Source organism: Trachurus trachurus, assembly GCF_905171665.1.
Source record: "Trachurus trachurus genome assembly, chromosome: 9".
Lineage (NCBI taxonomy): Eukaryota > Metazoa > Chordata > Actinopteri > Carangiformes > Carangidae > Trachurus > Trachurus trachurus.
Genome location: NC_139895.1, coordinates 15,808,794 through 15,825,897, shown reverse-complemented (window position 1 = coordinate 15,825,897; position 17,104 = coordinate 15,808,794). Strand labels below are relative to the sequence as shown.

General features: G+C 40.9%; 1 protein-coding gene across 1 annotated transcript; it reads right to left on the bottom strand.

The window, feature by feature from the left end:
* Positions 1 to 833: 833 nt before the first annotated feature.
* Positions 834 to 15,865, bottom strand: nr5a1a (nuclear receptor subfamily 5, group A, member 1a; the record flags this gene model as incomplete). The annotated part of the gene is made up of 7 exons (XM_083978814.1): positions 834 to 1,087; positions 3,042 to 3,189; positions 3,792 to 3,911; positions 12,339 to 12,994; positions 13,568 to 13,709; positions 13,847 to 13,965; positions 15,844 to 15,865. The coding sequence occupies 7 exons, from the start codon at positions 15,863 to 15,865 to the stop codon at positions 834 to 836; spliced, it is 1,461 nt and encodes a 486-aa protein (XP_083834940.1).
* Between the last annotated feature and the right edge of the window lie 1,239 nt (positions 15,866 to 17,104).

Here is a 17,104-nt window from a genome sequence, read left to right as displayed (position 1 = left end):
TAGATCTTTAATATGTTTTTTTTTCTTCAGTGACTAAAGGAACAAGTGCAGAGATACGAACAGTGCTAATCTAGTCTGACAAGACCATGTGTGCTGTGTTTACCTAAGGTCTGTCTTCATCTAAAAAAGTCATCATCATCATCATCATCTAGGAGTAGTGTTGGTGATGTTGGAATCATAAAGTTTCATCTAACATTTGGATCAATTCTGACTGTTTTTCACATTATAATATGATTTCTGGGAAAAGGTGACAAAATATGTTTGAAAAAGTGCACGTTAGCCATCAGCCAACACGTGTTTCCACGGTAACAGTCCCTTCTTGTGATGTGACAAGTCAGCCCACGCAGCCCACATTGAATTCCTATCAAATTGGTTACGATTGTTTTTATTGTTATCAGAGAGATGGTTAGATGTGCACATCTCTGCGTGGACCGACATCGACAACGTGTTTCAATGGTGGAGAACAGCCACTGGTGCATGCTGGGTAGTGCAGTGGGATATAGAAAACATTGTTGGTAACATTAGATTGGTGTAATACTGGGTCAAAGATTTATTGTGACTCTAATTTTAGAATTTTTGAAAACAGGGATAAAAATCCAGTTCATGAAGGTCATATAAACAATATGAAAAAAGACCTTGAGAACAGATGGAGCTTCATAATTCCAAGCTCAAGATTACACTTTCTCCTCTATAACTCAAACAAAAGCCCTGACAAAGACGACCCGGTTTGAGCCTGTGTATCTTCATCTCACCCATGCTCTCCCTCACACGAACAGTCTCACCTATAGACAAACAACACACGTTGACGGCAGAGCATCCTCGCACGCGTCACCTCACACGCACGCTCGCTTGGCGTGCAGCATCTCGATGAGCAGGTTGTTGCAGGGCACCTCTCCGCTCAGGTGCATGTAGCACAGGTAGTCCTCTGCCTGCGTGCTGAGGGAGCGCAGCTCCGGCAGCCGCACCACCAGCTGGCTGAACTTGTCCTGGAACTGAGGGTAGGTGGACAGGGTGTACTCCAGCAGGGCCGTGTTCACCTGCTCCTGGACGCCCTCCACAAAGGCCTGGTTCTCCAGCAGCTTCACATCTGCACACACGCACACACACAGGAGGAACATGAATCTTCTGTTATTGGTGTAATGTTGCTGATTTCCAAATGTCTGAATTTCAAGACAATGTTGATAAGATGATGCAGGAAACACATAACATTTATGTTTGGTCTGTCAAGGCTCCCATTATCATGAAACGTAATAATATGCAAATGTGACAGATGTAGGCTTAAAGCTTTTTAAAGCTTCCAAACAAAACATTAGAACAGACTTCATCTACAACAACATGTGCAACATAATGAGCAACAACTTTAGAAGAACAGGACCAGAGAGACCTGGACATGGTATCTGGTTTGACCAATCACAAGAAAAAGTGGAGACGCAAAACACGTTTGTCCAGCGGATGGAGTCAAACATTTAGCTCAATATTTCATTTCCATGAGTCCCTGTTAGTGTGAATTTAACAGCTGGAAAATGGAGGCGCTTATTAGTGTGAAGTATTGTGTTGAAATATTTTCAAATTAAAGGTATTTTCAGGTGAGTTAGCATGTGCCAGTTTTTGAGTGATTCTTATCATGAGTAATAAGGAGAAGGCAATAATAGTTTGCTAAACAAATCTTATCTCAAGGTCCATTTACTATGATATGTTCTGAAGCATCAGTTTTATATAGCACGCTTTGTTACCACCTTCATGAAGTGATACTGAAATCTCAAAAAATTCAATTAAAAAAAAGGCTGTTAATGGACCATGATTATTTTCTTTAAGATTTGTTTGGATTGAAACTAGGCTTTGGTCAGAATGCATTTTCAAGGCTGGTACAGATAATATATTTGCACTAAAGGTGCTCCATTCCAGCATTTATTATAACATTTGACCACTTCATTCAGGGAAATTAAAAATGAAATTCAATTTGTTCTAGTATGTTAGTATCTTATATAAATTAATATGAAATGTCTATTTCAGAGAGAAGAAAGAAATGAGTTTGAATGTTGCATGCCTCCTATTCATTAATGTTCTAAATGCCAGCTACTAGGTTTTATATATATGCTGTATCTATACTTGGCATGTGGGTGGTTGTGTGAGTGTGAGTGTGCGTTTGTGTGCATGTATGAGACAATAGCCAAGCCCTCGGGTGGACCGGCATTCAGCATCAGCTGAGCCCATCTTGGAGAATCCATTCACGCAGTAATTAAATGTTTTGAATCAATGTTCTGAATCATCTTTTCAAACTGCTTAAGGGCAATTAAATTACCCCCGACAAACCTGACTCTGAAGATGAGGGAGAACGAGAGCGCCAGCAAAGAAGCTGCCGGCAAAGACAGCAAATATTTTCTGCCTATGACAAGTGCTCTTACCATTCAAAAGCTCTTTGTTCCCCGCTTTGCCAGCGCTAAACAGCAAACACTTCTGGGAATCTGGGCAAGCCACATCTATGCTCTCTCCATCTGCACAAGCCGCTACATGAATGTTGGCCCTACCATCGAATGATAGACCCATCCATTAAGCTTCTTTTGAATGCCATTAGAGGACAATGGAGGAGGATGTCTTTGTTAATATTGGCTTTGTCAACCTGAGAAATTTAAATAAGTGAATTTATTGGAGGGAAAAGGCTAGTTTGGAAAACACTCGTAACCTTATGGGTAAATGGGTGCTGCAGATGATCTGCAGTGCTAACATTTTTTCATTAAAATATCTGTTACTCAGACTCAGCCAAAAGACAGCGTCACTGTGTCCCTGCGGTCACACAGAGTTGATTGATATTTGTGTCAAAACATGTCATTCTCCTGAAAACACATCTCCGAAGATTAGGCGTTTCAGAGGCACATTTTGTTTTTTTGTTAAGGATGAATTACTCTTATTCATTCAGCACTGGAGACTCTAAGACTGTCTTTCCTGTTTTTGCTTGGCAAATCTCATACGTTTTAATTCAAGATTTCTTTTCTTAAAATGTCATTTTGGCCTGATGAACCACAAACAGGAAGTGGACTCACTGGGGTTGAAGAGGAGGAGGAACTTCATACAGGCGATCTCTCTGCGGTCGACCTGCAGCGCCCGCAACCTGTCCGCCAGCTCCTGACCCCTCTGGACCAGACCGGACAGAGTGGCTTCAGCCTGGGACAAGATGGACGACAGCTCCACCTGCAAACACAAGTTGGTTGTTATTTTCCAAGACTCCTGTGTAAATGACTTAAGACTTAAAATGTAAAAATTTAAATCCCATCTGTAACACCTGAAAATCACTGTGATGTTATTCTGACTTGTGTTTTCCAACAATAGGTAAAGCTTTTAGGGGCCCCTGGAGACCTGGGCCCATTATCTTTCCCTAATAGGTCAATTATCCTGTAATTAAGCCTAATTAGCATTTAAATTACATTATTTAAGGAAGGGATTTATCTCATTTAAGCAGCTATTAGAGGGCTGATATAATTTATATCAATATCATGTTTTAATATGTGGTACTATGTGAAAACACAATTTCGTGCACATCTTTAAAAATCAATTACTTTATTTTAAGTGTTTGAATGCAGTTTTCTCACAGGGCTGCTGATGCTATAAGGCCTCGTTTTTAAGAGGACCATATGCAGATCTAGAGGTGTTCTGACTGGAGATCAGTGGCTTATAAACTTGTACCGTTTGGAAAAGAGATCTTCCTTTAACCAGGTTTTGAATGAAGTGAGATGAGAGTGAATGAAACAGACTGAGCATTGTGTTGATGGGAAGTTGTTGAAGGGAGTCTTTACCTCCTGGCCGGTCACCAGCAGGATGCTGTCTTCCTTCCCATGCTGCACTTGTCTGAAAATGTGATCTAGGACCAGGAGCTCAGACCAGCAATTGTGCAGGAGCTTCATTTGATCTCCCACCTTCAGGAAACAGACAGACAGAGAGACAGGAGAAGAAATAGATTTTAAAAAGCTTCATCTTAAAGTGATAGATCATGTTATTTAACATGAGGCTGTAGATCGTCATACATCGTCAGTGCACTGTACATGCTGCAGATCAGCTTCAAAGTAAAGCACACGTTTTATATTGGCTGATATTGACTTCTTTCTCTGGACATTTCTTTCGAAGTGGCTATAACACGTTTTTGGGGGAGAATCTGATCCAAATATAGTGCAGGTGTATCAAATCTACTATAGTGTCTAATACAACCCTGCCTCAAATAACCTGACTTGTTCCTTTGAAGCAGGTCTACAGTCCAAGGTTTACTCACATGTTCATGTTGTAGCTCTGTTGATCAAACACTGAAAATATTGAATGATATTCTTTCCAATCTGTAGATAGATTATTCCTCTTACTGTCTCCCTCAGCCTTGACACTCATCCTGTACTGAAAAAATCAATATCCTCTTCTCTTACTGTAGGTGTCTTCTCTATCAGTCTGTGCTGTTTTGTTATGTACAGTACGTTATGAAACAACTGATTTCTCATGTTGTCACAACCAATCGGGTCATCACGTTGTCTCACGGTTCAGTCACGGGGGGAAAAGGGGCAGAAAAAGAAACTGAGAAACTGAGAAAATATCCTGTAACACCAGGTTACAAATGTAGGCTGGCTTCTAATTGTTAGCATGCTAGCAGGCTAATGTCTTAAAGATAATTAGTCTACATTTAAATGAATGGAGATAATGGAGAATATACTGTCCTTTTACTGGCCTCCTACTGTTTAACGACCAATACTTCATACATATAATTGGCATTTGCACTGGATTGAATATTTAGCACTGACCTTTATGTTTAACTTTTTTTTAAGTATATTTTTAGGCTTTTGGCCTTTATTTGACAAAGTGAAACGGGAAAACAGGAGGCAGAGAGAGGGGGAATGACATGCAGTAAAGGGCCGCCCAATGCGGGATTCGAACCAGGGCCAACTGCAGCGAGGACTATAGCCACACGGCACCCCTAACCTACAATACTTATTAAATAAGAAAATAAAAATACTCGCCATAAGAAATTTATTTTATTTTATTTTTTATTTTATTTTCGGATATTGTTTTTTGATTTACTCTCTGAAGTGCATCACATAAAAAAACTGCTTAGAACACAGAACCCTATAATTAAAGTGGATAATCTAAATTTACCGTCCATAGGCTTTGTCTGAGACTGGACTGCCAATATCTCTTGTCATATGCAATAGTTTTAAGTACTGTATATCAATACATTTTACATTAAATATTGGCTATTTTTTATAAATGAAATCACAAATCCGAAAAACATCAGTTATTAAGTAAATTTTATAAAAAGTAAAAAAAAAAACTGAAACATAAAACCCACAATAATATGATATTTGATAATTGTATATGTCATTATCGTATATTGTGATATTTCTCACCATATGTAATATTTTCATAATTTAAAATGTAAAGGTTTGAATATTAGATAATTGTATATCATAAAAAAAAACAATAAAAACATAAAATACAATAATATAATTAGATTATAATATATAAAGATTGTGGTGTATGATAATATGTCATCATGTAACAGACTTGTGTCACACCATGAGAGATAAAGATAAAAATGCGAAGTGATGCTTGTTGTGTTTGTGTGATCAGTGTGTGTGCTGATATCTTTGGTGTACGAGCTGTTGCAGTGTCGAGCACTGTGTATTTATGTTCATCGTCTGGGACCTCCTCAACCTGTTCACCTCACCCTAACCTCCCACCCCCACCCCCACCCCCTCCTCATCTGCTCTGCTCTCTGGGGAATGGGCGTGCAATATTGTCTCCAAAGTGAAGGACACAGCAGTCAGTAATTTTGTCGCCGCAGCTGCCAATAGGCCCAAACACACATTCGTCTGACACGAAACCTGACAGAATTACTGTCTATCTGAATGAAACGATTTATCAGTGCAAGAGGGGAGGCGCCACGCACTCATCTGGACTGGTGCTGTGGTGGGGGCGTCTGGCTGTACAATGACGAAGAACGGGGTTAAGGAAGCAAGAGGTCTCGGCGACCTCCTGCGCTTCCTCTCCAGGAGGAGTCAGACTCTCAGCTGCAGCCAAAAAAAAGGGGGGGGAGGGCAAATCTGTTTAATCCATCAGAGGGATTTTTGATGTTCTGGTGTGTAAATGTTCGACTGAAGCATCAGGATGTACATTGTACACGTCACGTCATCTCACCACCAAGTGTGCATCATAATCCTGGTCCAGAGAGTCATCCTTGTCAAATGTTTTTTGCAGTTTTTTTTTGAATATTTAAGCTACTTTTTCCTCGCTCCCTCTTGTAATTTACCACATTCAGACCAGTGTCAACCTTTGAGCACCAGTTAACCATTGAATTTATCTCTACATTACATCATCACTTCCAGAAAGATTGGATGCCCAGTCAATCTGTAACATGTAGTGCATATTTGCATGTTTTACACCATCATGTCTCATGAAAACTTAGATTTGACATTTTTTTTGTAATTTGCTTTTTTGTTATCTTTTTGTGTGTGTGTTTAGTGAAAATGGATGTGGACTGGCCATTACTGCTGCTGATGATGGTTGATGAAACTGAGTGTTAAAATATTCAAATGAGCAGAAGAGAAGAGTGGCGTTATCAGCAGTCAGTGACTGGCATTGCACCAATGCATCCTACTATGGTCTGGCCCTTTGCAAATCAAAAACACAACTCAATAGGACGACAAGACATTTTTACACACACCATCACTGCTGCGACTCCAGTGAAGTGAAGCTCTGGATTTGGCAGAGCCAGAGGACACAGAGCAGCACACCCATAATCAACTCCCCATATATACCATGATATTCAATAATACAGCAGGAGCTTGAGGACACACAAACAGGCTGAAAACACATTGAACCTGTGCTTCTGCTCACCAAACATCCTCTCCAGGAGTTTATTATTTAGTCTTGCATAGACATTGAGAAATATGATTTTTTATTTTTTATTTTACCTTGATTGTTTATAAACATGCAGTCTTTCTAGCATAATTTCTCAATTGGCTGCTTCAGGGTGCAGATCTCTTACACTCAGTTTTGACCAAAACTCTACTCTTCAAAAACTTTTTCTTCTTCCCATGTTAGTGTTAAATTGACTATCTCCAGCACCCTGGCTCTAGTCGCAGCACATTTATCATGCTCATTGTGTGCTCTTCCTCAGCAACATCTCCCATGTTCAACAGGTGAATAGAGGGTCAAACACAAGACACGACAAAGGCCACTGCTGGGCAGCCACAGCAAATCAATAGCTCCCATTCTGCTCACAATTTAATAACAATGTAGACGAGCGCGCCGCAGAGCTGCAGCGGAGGGCTGACATTCCCTCGTTATCGTCTGCGTGGAATGTAATAATCCAGCCGGGGGGAATGGCTATTTCTGCTGCAGGAGGCTTTCTTGGCAAAAACATGCACAGCTTTGTTCTCACTGTCTATTTCTGCTGTCCACTCAATGTAAAAATGGTCTGACTGTCAACACAAATACAAAAACACCAAGCTCTGTGGAGGCACTGTTGTTATGGTGATAAAATAAATTATCATATTACTGAAAAGAAGCATAAAACAGGAAAACTGCTGCATTTATTTTTTTTTATTTTCCCTTTATTTGGTTTTTTTTTTAATGGCGCACACCATTTACGCAAATAAAAAAAGTTAACTTTAGTATGAAAGGCAGATACTGTACTGTATATACGTCTTAGATATTTTTTTTGTTACCTGAAACACAAAGCATCAGCTGATGTTAGAGAGAGATTGTTGAATTTAGTTCAATGTAGAAAAGAAATCCATTAAAATCTTCAGCAACTATAAAAGACCATAGACCTCAACAACAATATTTAAAAAAAAAAATCCAGCTTTTCCTCATGACCACCACAGATGCATGGTTTCAAAGCTGCACGTAATTGGAGTCAGACCAACTCTCTGCAGCTACAGAGACTAAATTAAACAAAGGAGAAAATGCAAGTTTAACAAGATGTTTGCAGCAAGTAACACACAGTTTATTTGCAGTTCTTGCTTTGTGCTAATCGTGAATTTCTCCATACAACAGTGGGCAACATCCCACACTGCTGTGGATCAGTAAATCTTCTTCGCCGAGTCTCTCTCTAACACAGGCTACAATATAAAGATACCTTGTTGTTGTCAGTCTGAGAAGATGCAACAAATCACATCATCCCCACAATGTGGTCTTTGTCTCTAAGACAAGGAAGCTGTAAAGGAAACAACAAAAAAGACTGATCCCCCTGATGTTCTCACAGACTGAAAAAAAATTGATTCTCATCTTAAAGGGATAGTTCACCCAAAATTCAAATTTCACTCATTATCTACTCACCCTCATGTCGACTAAGAGCTGTGAGAATTTTCAGAGTCCTTCGTGCCTTCTCTGAGTTACGGGGGGGTCCGCGCAGCAGTATTTGCCCATATAATGGTTGTGAATGGATACCACTTTTCTTCGTCCAAAAAGACACACCAAAAAACATCCAAATACCTCCACACAGCTCGTCTGTATTGTCCGTCTTGTATTGAAGCCCCAACATGAGAAATTGTTCCGCCGGTCAGTGCAAATCACGCGAGATTTGCACTGACACAGGAAGAGCAGTGAACTAAGACACTGGGAGCTTCCGCTACAAACAAGCTTAACTCATTGAGTGCCGCGCTCCTTTCCAACGTTTTAGTCAAGTGTACCGGCAATTTAGACCATTTTTGATGATTTATGTAGAGCCATAGTGTATTCTATATTATTGCCACCAAAACTTTATGCTTCAAATGGCCTCAAACCGTTTGTTTCTACGTGCCTCCGTTCCTGAGAAAAGTCAAGCTAAACATGGCTGGGTTTCATCAAAATCCCTCCTTTTTTTCTAGAAAAGGAGATAGAGCGTCTTTTATGAAAGGTGCTCTGTTTGTGCCTGTCGCTCTTCTGACACTTGCATTTCTGGATCAAAGGGCTCGTGTAAGATAAATATATACAACAATTGTTGTTCTATTCACAAAACCACCATCGGGGGCGGGGGGGGCGCCACTAAACAGCAATAACACAGACGCACCGTGCCGTGTCACAGCCTCTTGCTGCGGAACGTGAGGGTCTGTCGGCCAAAAGCAGGTCAGGAACACCGGCCCCACCGGTGGTCGCGGTCCTTCTGTGGTACGGGTCGGTGATGCCGGTCTGCTTTGGCCCAGAGACCATCACATTTTACCGCGGTAGGACCTTGGGGAGGACACGGTGTTGCTCCAGATGAAGACCGAGCGGGACTGTCGGCTGAGAGCTTCCTGTTTCGGCTCCGAGCTGCTGGAGCCTCGCGGGTGAAAGCAGAGCGGCTGCGCTGCATCCACATGCAGAACTCCGTTTGCAGAAGCCGAGTTATGACAAAAACTTCCAGATCATGAGCTGTGATGAGACTTTGATCGTCATCTATTTCAGTTCTGCTCGTCGTAGAGTCCCCAAATTTACACATAATGTGTATTAAAGTGTCTATTTTCATAATTAAAAAAAAAAGCAAAAAACGTACAATCTCGTTTTTGGCACGCAACGCATGGGAACGAAAAACGAGAAATTACGTGGTTGGCACTCAATGAGTTAATAGACTTATTTAATTTTTTTCGTAACAATTTCTCATGTCGGGGCTTCAATACAAGACGGACATTACAGACGAGCAATATGGAGGTACAGTATTTGGATGTTTTTTGGTGTGTCTTTTTGGACGAAGAAAAGTGGTATCCATTCACAACCATTATATGGACAAATACTGCTACGCGGACCCCCCCCCCCCCCCCCCCCCCCCCCCCCCCCCCGTAACTCAGAGAAGGCGCGGAGGACTCTGAAAATTGAATTTTGGGTGAACTATCCCTTTAAGTCATTTTTAGACTGCTTTGGTTTTTGGCTTTTGATGTATATTGTTGGGTAATTTATAAGATCATGACATGATGCACTGATGTTGACCTGATCAGCTTATTTGTGACCATCATCATGACGTAATGATCATGCATTCGCTTTAAATGCATACTGTAGAAGCTTTTGTGAAAAAAGGCATCCTGACCAGGTGACCAAACTGAACAGCTACTAAAAACTGTGAGAAATTAATATAAACTGAAAGTATTAAGACAATAGTCATGGGAAACTGGGGCTCATCTAAATTATAAGATGAGCCCCAGTTTCCCATGTCTGAGCGACGGTCTGCTTGGAGGTTGATCTTTATTGACCCTCTACCGGAAAGTCTTGAGAACAAACATTTCTTTTTCCTGGTGTTGTGTTTTGTAATGACATCACAAAGTCGTAAAGTCTTCACGACTGGATTTAAGTCTCAGTTTCTTAATAAAATCTGTGTTTATTTATCTGTGGACTGAGGCTTTGATACTTTCCCAGTAGTATTATAGAACCTAGACCTGCTGTATAATCAGACTACACATCTCACACTTTTATACTATATGGACCTTTAAGTGATTATAGTAAGACACAGGTCAATAAGAAGCAGACTGAAGATGTTGCCACAAAATATGATTCATACCTCACTGCTGGTAAACCACACAGAGATTTCCACATTGCTCTAGTCATCACATTCTGCTTCTACTGAGTTTAGCTGGGCCATTTACAACTAAACATTGTAGCAACAGTAGATGTCTCATGCCAAAATACAAGCATGCAATTCTTATGTAAATTGTTAACTTAGGGGACAGCAGCACAGGACACAAGCATTGCATCAGCAAATAATCTCCTTCCACACTAACGCACCTGAAAATACATTATCACATGAGAAATGTGAAAAGGAAGCAGACAACAGCATGAATACAGACTGAACAGCATGCTGCTAGAAACGGCAACATGGTCGGTAACACTTGTAATTCACTATCATGTTGTATTCGCTACTGGTAGTTGAAGCAGATAACAACCAATGAGGAGGCAAAGCTGCAATCTCTACGATTGTTTCCAAAAGCCTCTTATTCTACCAGACAGGACTAATATGTCACCCCTTAGTTTTCAAACTACTGTAATATGGCTCCGTGGCGGCGTTTCCAAAAGTCACAATGTGGACAGCAAAAGGAAACATAGCAAAAGTAACCTGCACAATCAATCTTTAATGCCACAATCAATCTTTTGTTTAACTGTTTAATTGGTGCAATCATTTTTGACAGTCCTGTCATTGTTACGTAACAAGCCTGAAAAAATGATCATCATCCATTTTCACTGGGAGCAGCAGGTGTGTTCAGCAGCAGCTGAACGGTCAACAGTGAACCACAGCGACAGATGTCTTCATCACCTCAACTGTCCAACACCCCACAGCTCACAGAGACACGATGCAAGTATGTGCAATCATTAAGTGTGTGTGTGTGTGTGTGTGTGTGTGTGTGTGTGTGTGTGTGTGTGTGTGTGTGTGTGTGTGTGTGTGTGTGTGTGTGTGTGTGTGTGTGTGTGTGTGACTCCTACTGATGTGTCTAATCCGCTAAAAATGATTTTTTACACATGCACATTTATGGATGTAAAGGAGCATGAGTCTATAATATTTTCAAAACCTGAAACTGAATTTATAAAACAACATCATTTCCAAAAGTACAATTGCACAGGGTGGTATATTAAGAATGATCTATCTTAATACCATATATTTCTGTATTTTTAATTTAAATTGGAAGTTACGTTGCAATGAACAATGTCAGTTGTGAATTTTAAAACTGGGGGTGCACTACTTGTGGATCGAACGGATAGTGAAGTAACAGTTCTCCTGCTGTGTCCAATTTATAACCAAACTAACCAATCAGGTGTAACTAAACCATTGTTTCAACTGATTATTTAAATGTGGCATGTTTGACAAGGACATAATAAAGTACTTTTTTTGTTATTTTTCAGGAGGAAGCAGGAGGAGTGATTGGATGTGGCAGTCAGGGGCACTTCTCCACTGCGCCCATGACCAGGGCCTGGGGCCTGAATGCTGGCTTTTAAGAAGGGCGTGGCCCAGTGAACATCTAAGTTGAGATGTAATATTTAACTCTCAAGTCTCTATACTCTAAATGTATTGTTGCGTAAAGAGGGCTGTGGATGGGTTCTTCGTGGTGAACTGTGAGAGTATATTGAGTCAACTTCATTAACTGTGAATGTATTTGAGCAGCATAAAGCGTTGAACTCTGTGTGCACAAACTTAAAACAAGTTCCCCCATCTGAAAAACAGCCTTTCTTCTCCTGTTCCTTTGAGCAAAGCAAATGTTATGTAACCTTATTCACTATCATTTTTAGTGCCATAGCAGGTTAGAGAAAATATATAGAGAAGAATAGAGCATGGCAAGGATTCTCATCTTTTGTGTCCCGAATCAGTTCATTCTGACAATAAACTGTTTGTTTTTTTATTCATACATAAAGAGCTCGGTACTCACCCTGAGCTCCTTGAAGAAGATGCAGCTCCGAGCCCACTCCACTATGGAGAAGAGAGTCTGGTCTGCCATGCGACACATGAGGCTGAAGGTGCTGGGCTTGTCCAGCCGGCCCCGTCCGCCCTGCTCCTGCTGCAGATGCGCAACAATCTTGTTCTGAACCACCAGTTCATCCGGGTCGCAGCGCAGCAGCTCCACAACCAGAGGCGGCAGGCTGGGGGGCTGTGGCGAGGCGGAGGGGTACATGTCTGGGTAGGGGTATCCTGTGAGGGACTCGGGGGAGCTGGTGTAGTCAGGGCACTCAGCTTTAATGACCCTGCCGGGGAAGGCTGTGTACTGGTACTGGGTGGTGAGGGGCACGTGCGACTGCATGGCCATGCCCAGGGAGGGGGGTCCATAGAGGTTGGCCTCGTAGTCTGTGGGGGTGATGGAGCTCGGGGTGGAGGGGAGAAGGCTTTTGGACATGGTGGGCAGAGTGTGCAGGGTGCCGGTGAAGCCGTAGTCTGTCTGCAGCGGAGAGGCAGGCGGAGGAACCGCGCTCTCCAGCTTGAAGCCGTTGGATCGTATCAAAGCCTTCTTCTGCTGCTTCAAGGCCCTGTCTCTCTTGTACATGGGGCCAAATTTATTCCTCCCCCCACGCATGCGGTCTGCACGCACGGCTGTCGCACAAGAGAAGGAGAGGCAAGAAATACATTAGACATGACTGCAATGCATTCTCCTTCATGAGCTCTGCACTGAAATCATCAAACTTGTGTTTCAGCAGAATCCAAACTCTTCCTCCAGAGTAAATAACGGACATGTTGGTCATTCTTGCTTCCCTTTTTAGGGCTGAGAGAAGAATCCCCAGAGTCTGAGCAGCTCTACTCCTTCTTGTAGCCTAAATAGAGCTTTTGATTTAAAACAGGGGAGTCTCTGGGGTTTTATCAGCAAGTCAAGAATGTGTCCTTTTTTTTCTGCTACGGAAGCAGGTGCTTTCCTGCATTGCTGTCTGGGAATTAATCCCATCCCATGCACGTAGGAAACAACATACCTCCCACAAATCAAAGGGCTTTTGTAATATTTGATAAAATTGTCTTCTCCTATCTTAAAATAAGAAATCATTTAAATTAGTATAATAGGAAAACGTGCTGCCAGATGTTGAAGAATTATATTTTTCCCTTCCAGATAATAACTAAAATATATTATTTGATTTAAACAGTGATTTTTTTATTTTTATTATTATTATTTTTTACCTTCTAGCCGCATCCCGACGTTGAGGCATTTCTGGAAGCGACAGAAAGGACATCTCTTCCTCTGGGTCTTGTCTATTTTACATTCCTGGTTTTCTGCACATGTGTACCTCTTGTTGTTCTGCACCGTCCTCTTGAAGAAGCCCTGCAACAACACGGAGGGGTTGACATGTGTCACTTATTTTAAATGCAAACGTATCTGAGGTACAGTTACTGTTTAAAGTTGCATCTTTTTATCTTTTATTTAATTCACACACGTTGACATCATTTTGTTGTTTGTACCTTGCAGCTCTCGCAGGTGAGCAGACCGTAGTGGTATCCAGACACTTTGTCACCGCACACAGGACACAGCTCTTCCAGGTCATCGTCATATGTGTATTCCATAACCTTCAGAGTCACACCTGGCGCATGCACGCGCACGTACACACACACACACAGACACAGACACACACGCACACACACACGCACACACACAAGGACATGGAACACGTGAGTATATAATGGAAACAAATTGCCGTAGCGATTTATGTGGGTGAAAATCAATTAGAATAAGCGCTAATAAAATATTTACATTAACGTCCATGACTTCTGTTTAAAATGTCAAATATCGTGCAGGAAAGAGTGTGAATTCATTCTTTATGTATTTGATCGAAATTATGATCGATATCATTGATTTAATATTTAATGTCTTGTACTATGTATTAATGCTAATATCAAGTGCCTGCAATAGACGCGTTTTAAATAATGCGAATGTAAATCTAACAGAGATTATTATCCATGCTGTGTTGGTGTGGGATGTTTGTTCTGCATTATAAAAGTGGTGAATTTTTAGTTTTAAATCACATAGTTTTAATATATATTATGAAACTGGCCTGAGCTTTATATTGGCTGAAAATATTATATCCATCGATTGTGTCACGAGGGAGTGCATGGGCACGGCAGGGACATCCTTATTTATTTACAATCACCAACTTAATGACCAAACTGAATAAAAGCAAATGGACACGAGTAAACTACAGCCTGTGTGATGATTTCAAATGACAAATCTCGACGATCTCTGTTATTGTCGGACCAGGTTTTATTACTGTATTAATACGGAGGGATTAGAAGCATTTGAATTCTGTAGCCGGACGGGTTGGATCTGATTTAAAATGTGTAATGAAGAGGTGCAAAATGCAGAAATATTGTTTGTTAGTTTTTTTCTTCTTTTTTCTGTTGAGAAGCAATTTCCTAAAGTTTATTTTCTTTTAGTAACTGATCTGTTGCTGTGTCTAGTTTGTTATAATTATTATTATTAAAATATAAATATAAATCATATGTCAATTGTCCGTGTGTATTAAGGCCCTCTTTCTTTTGAAGGGTTGCCATAAAACAGAAATGAAACTGTGATCAGCACTCGGACTAGCAGCAACAACATAATATTGTGTGTGTCCTTTCTGTGATCTTCCATCACAGGCCGATCCACTAGGTTCAACCCGTTCACGTTTACTAGGCAGAGATTTACGACGGTTGATCACAACTACCCCTCAAAGTGAAATCCGATTGAGGTGAATTGTGGTTTTAACCTCATCTACACACACACACAGACACACACACACATTTATTTTTCCAGCTGCAGCGCGAGGCCTGCAGCACGATCAGCTGAAAACAGTGGACACGTGGCGTAAAAACCTTCATCAGCGAGTGTAAAGATGATTTATTACCAAACCCCAGTGTGTTGGATTCATTCAATAACACACAAGATGAAAAACTGCAAATCCTGTCCCGCGCGGACGCAGCGCTGAGACTCTGAGCGCCAGAGCGTGAGAAGGGATATTACGCTTTATGCTTCTGACAACAGGAAGTATTAACATCATTATTAAAAACAGGAACACAATATTATCATTATTATTATTGTCAATATTATTATTGTTATTATTAATAATATTATCATTATTAGCCTGTTGTTGTTATTATTCTTGCCGTGATTTGTTACATTAAATTATTTTTTGCTGCCGACATTATCAAATTTCGCATCGTTTAATCAAAACGATTTGCACTGATTCAAGCAATTCAGTTTGGTTATTATTCGACATTTATTCTATTATTTTACTACTATATATATAGGGAAACTGTGTTTTGTTAAATACTTTATATTGCTGTTACTTCCTTATCTCACATTTTATTTGACATTTTATCTGCTGAGACAACAGGTGATTGATCTGTGGATTTACTGTGCGCAGCCTCTGTGGCAACATTTACCTGCACGATAGGGACCGTGAGGAAGAGCTCAGACTTACCGTGAGCCTTGTCTCCCAACATCTGAGCAGCGGTCAGCCGCAGGTCAGTCGCTGATGATTGTCCGATTAGTCAAACCTGGATGGAGGTGTTGCTGCAGCCTCGCATGGGCTGCAGAGCACAACAAAATAAAAAAAAATAAAAATAAAAAATTGAGCACAGATCCGAATGGACGCCGTTTACACTGACTCTGCCTTCACGACCATTCAGGCCTGAGCTGTGGGTATGACGATGAGCATTGAGGAGCTCGGAGTGAAACTCCTTCAGTCCGTTCTCTCTTTACCGAGCTTCCCTTATCACAAAAGTTAGGCTCCTGCGCTGGGATTGGTGGAGGGTGGATCACGTGACCGACGCTCGTCGCCTCCTTCGTGAAAATGCCTGGACAGAGAAGCGGAGCGGTGCTGATGGATGACTCTCACTTGATATGTAACCACACGCGCACGCATGCACGCACGCACGCGCAAGTCGGCAGAAGGATTAAAATTTGTTTAAGTCTATTTGGAGCCAAACTCAGTCCAGAATAGCAGCTTCACCTTCACAACAAAAATCTGATTCTCAGTTTACTTTAATCCTGGATGACTGACAGACTCATACACAAACCAAACCAAACAGATCATCATTATTAGGCCTGTTTTTTTTTGTTTTTTTTTAGCTGTATTCATTAATGATCATGCCATAACAAATATAGCCTATACTTCATTATGGCATATGAGAATTATTGTGTAGTATTATTGTTACAATATTATTATGTATATTATTGTTATTATTGCAACTATAATTATAATGTTATTGATATTAACCTACAGATTTCTTAAAATACATTTTACTTTTAATTTCCTAGAGTTAAGTATAGGCTCACCCCTTCGCATTTGGGTCTGTACCGGGGAGGAAACAATTAATTATTACAACATGTAAAGTCCAGATGTGGCTGCATTTAAATAAGATATAGGTTAATAATAAATAACAACAATGACATAAACATCCATTAGCTATGGCTACTAGGCTACAGCTTGACAGTTGAGTGGTTGTGGGTGGCAGGGCGGTCTACACCCGAGCGCAGGCTTATGAATGGTCGCTAATGATCCTCCATATGTTTGGATGGTAACCTACCTGTGTATTGATTGATTTATTATTTTAATGACCACACAGCCAGGCTGGTGCAAGCATGGAATGATCACGGCAGGTTCGAACCCCGGACCTGTGAGGCGTTGGGCGCTGTAGTGTAACTCACTGCGTCACTGTTCCGCCCATAAATATGATATA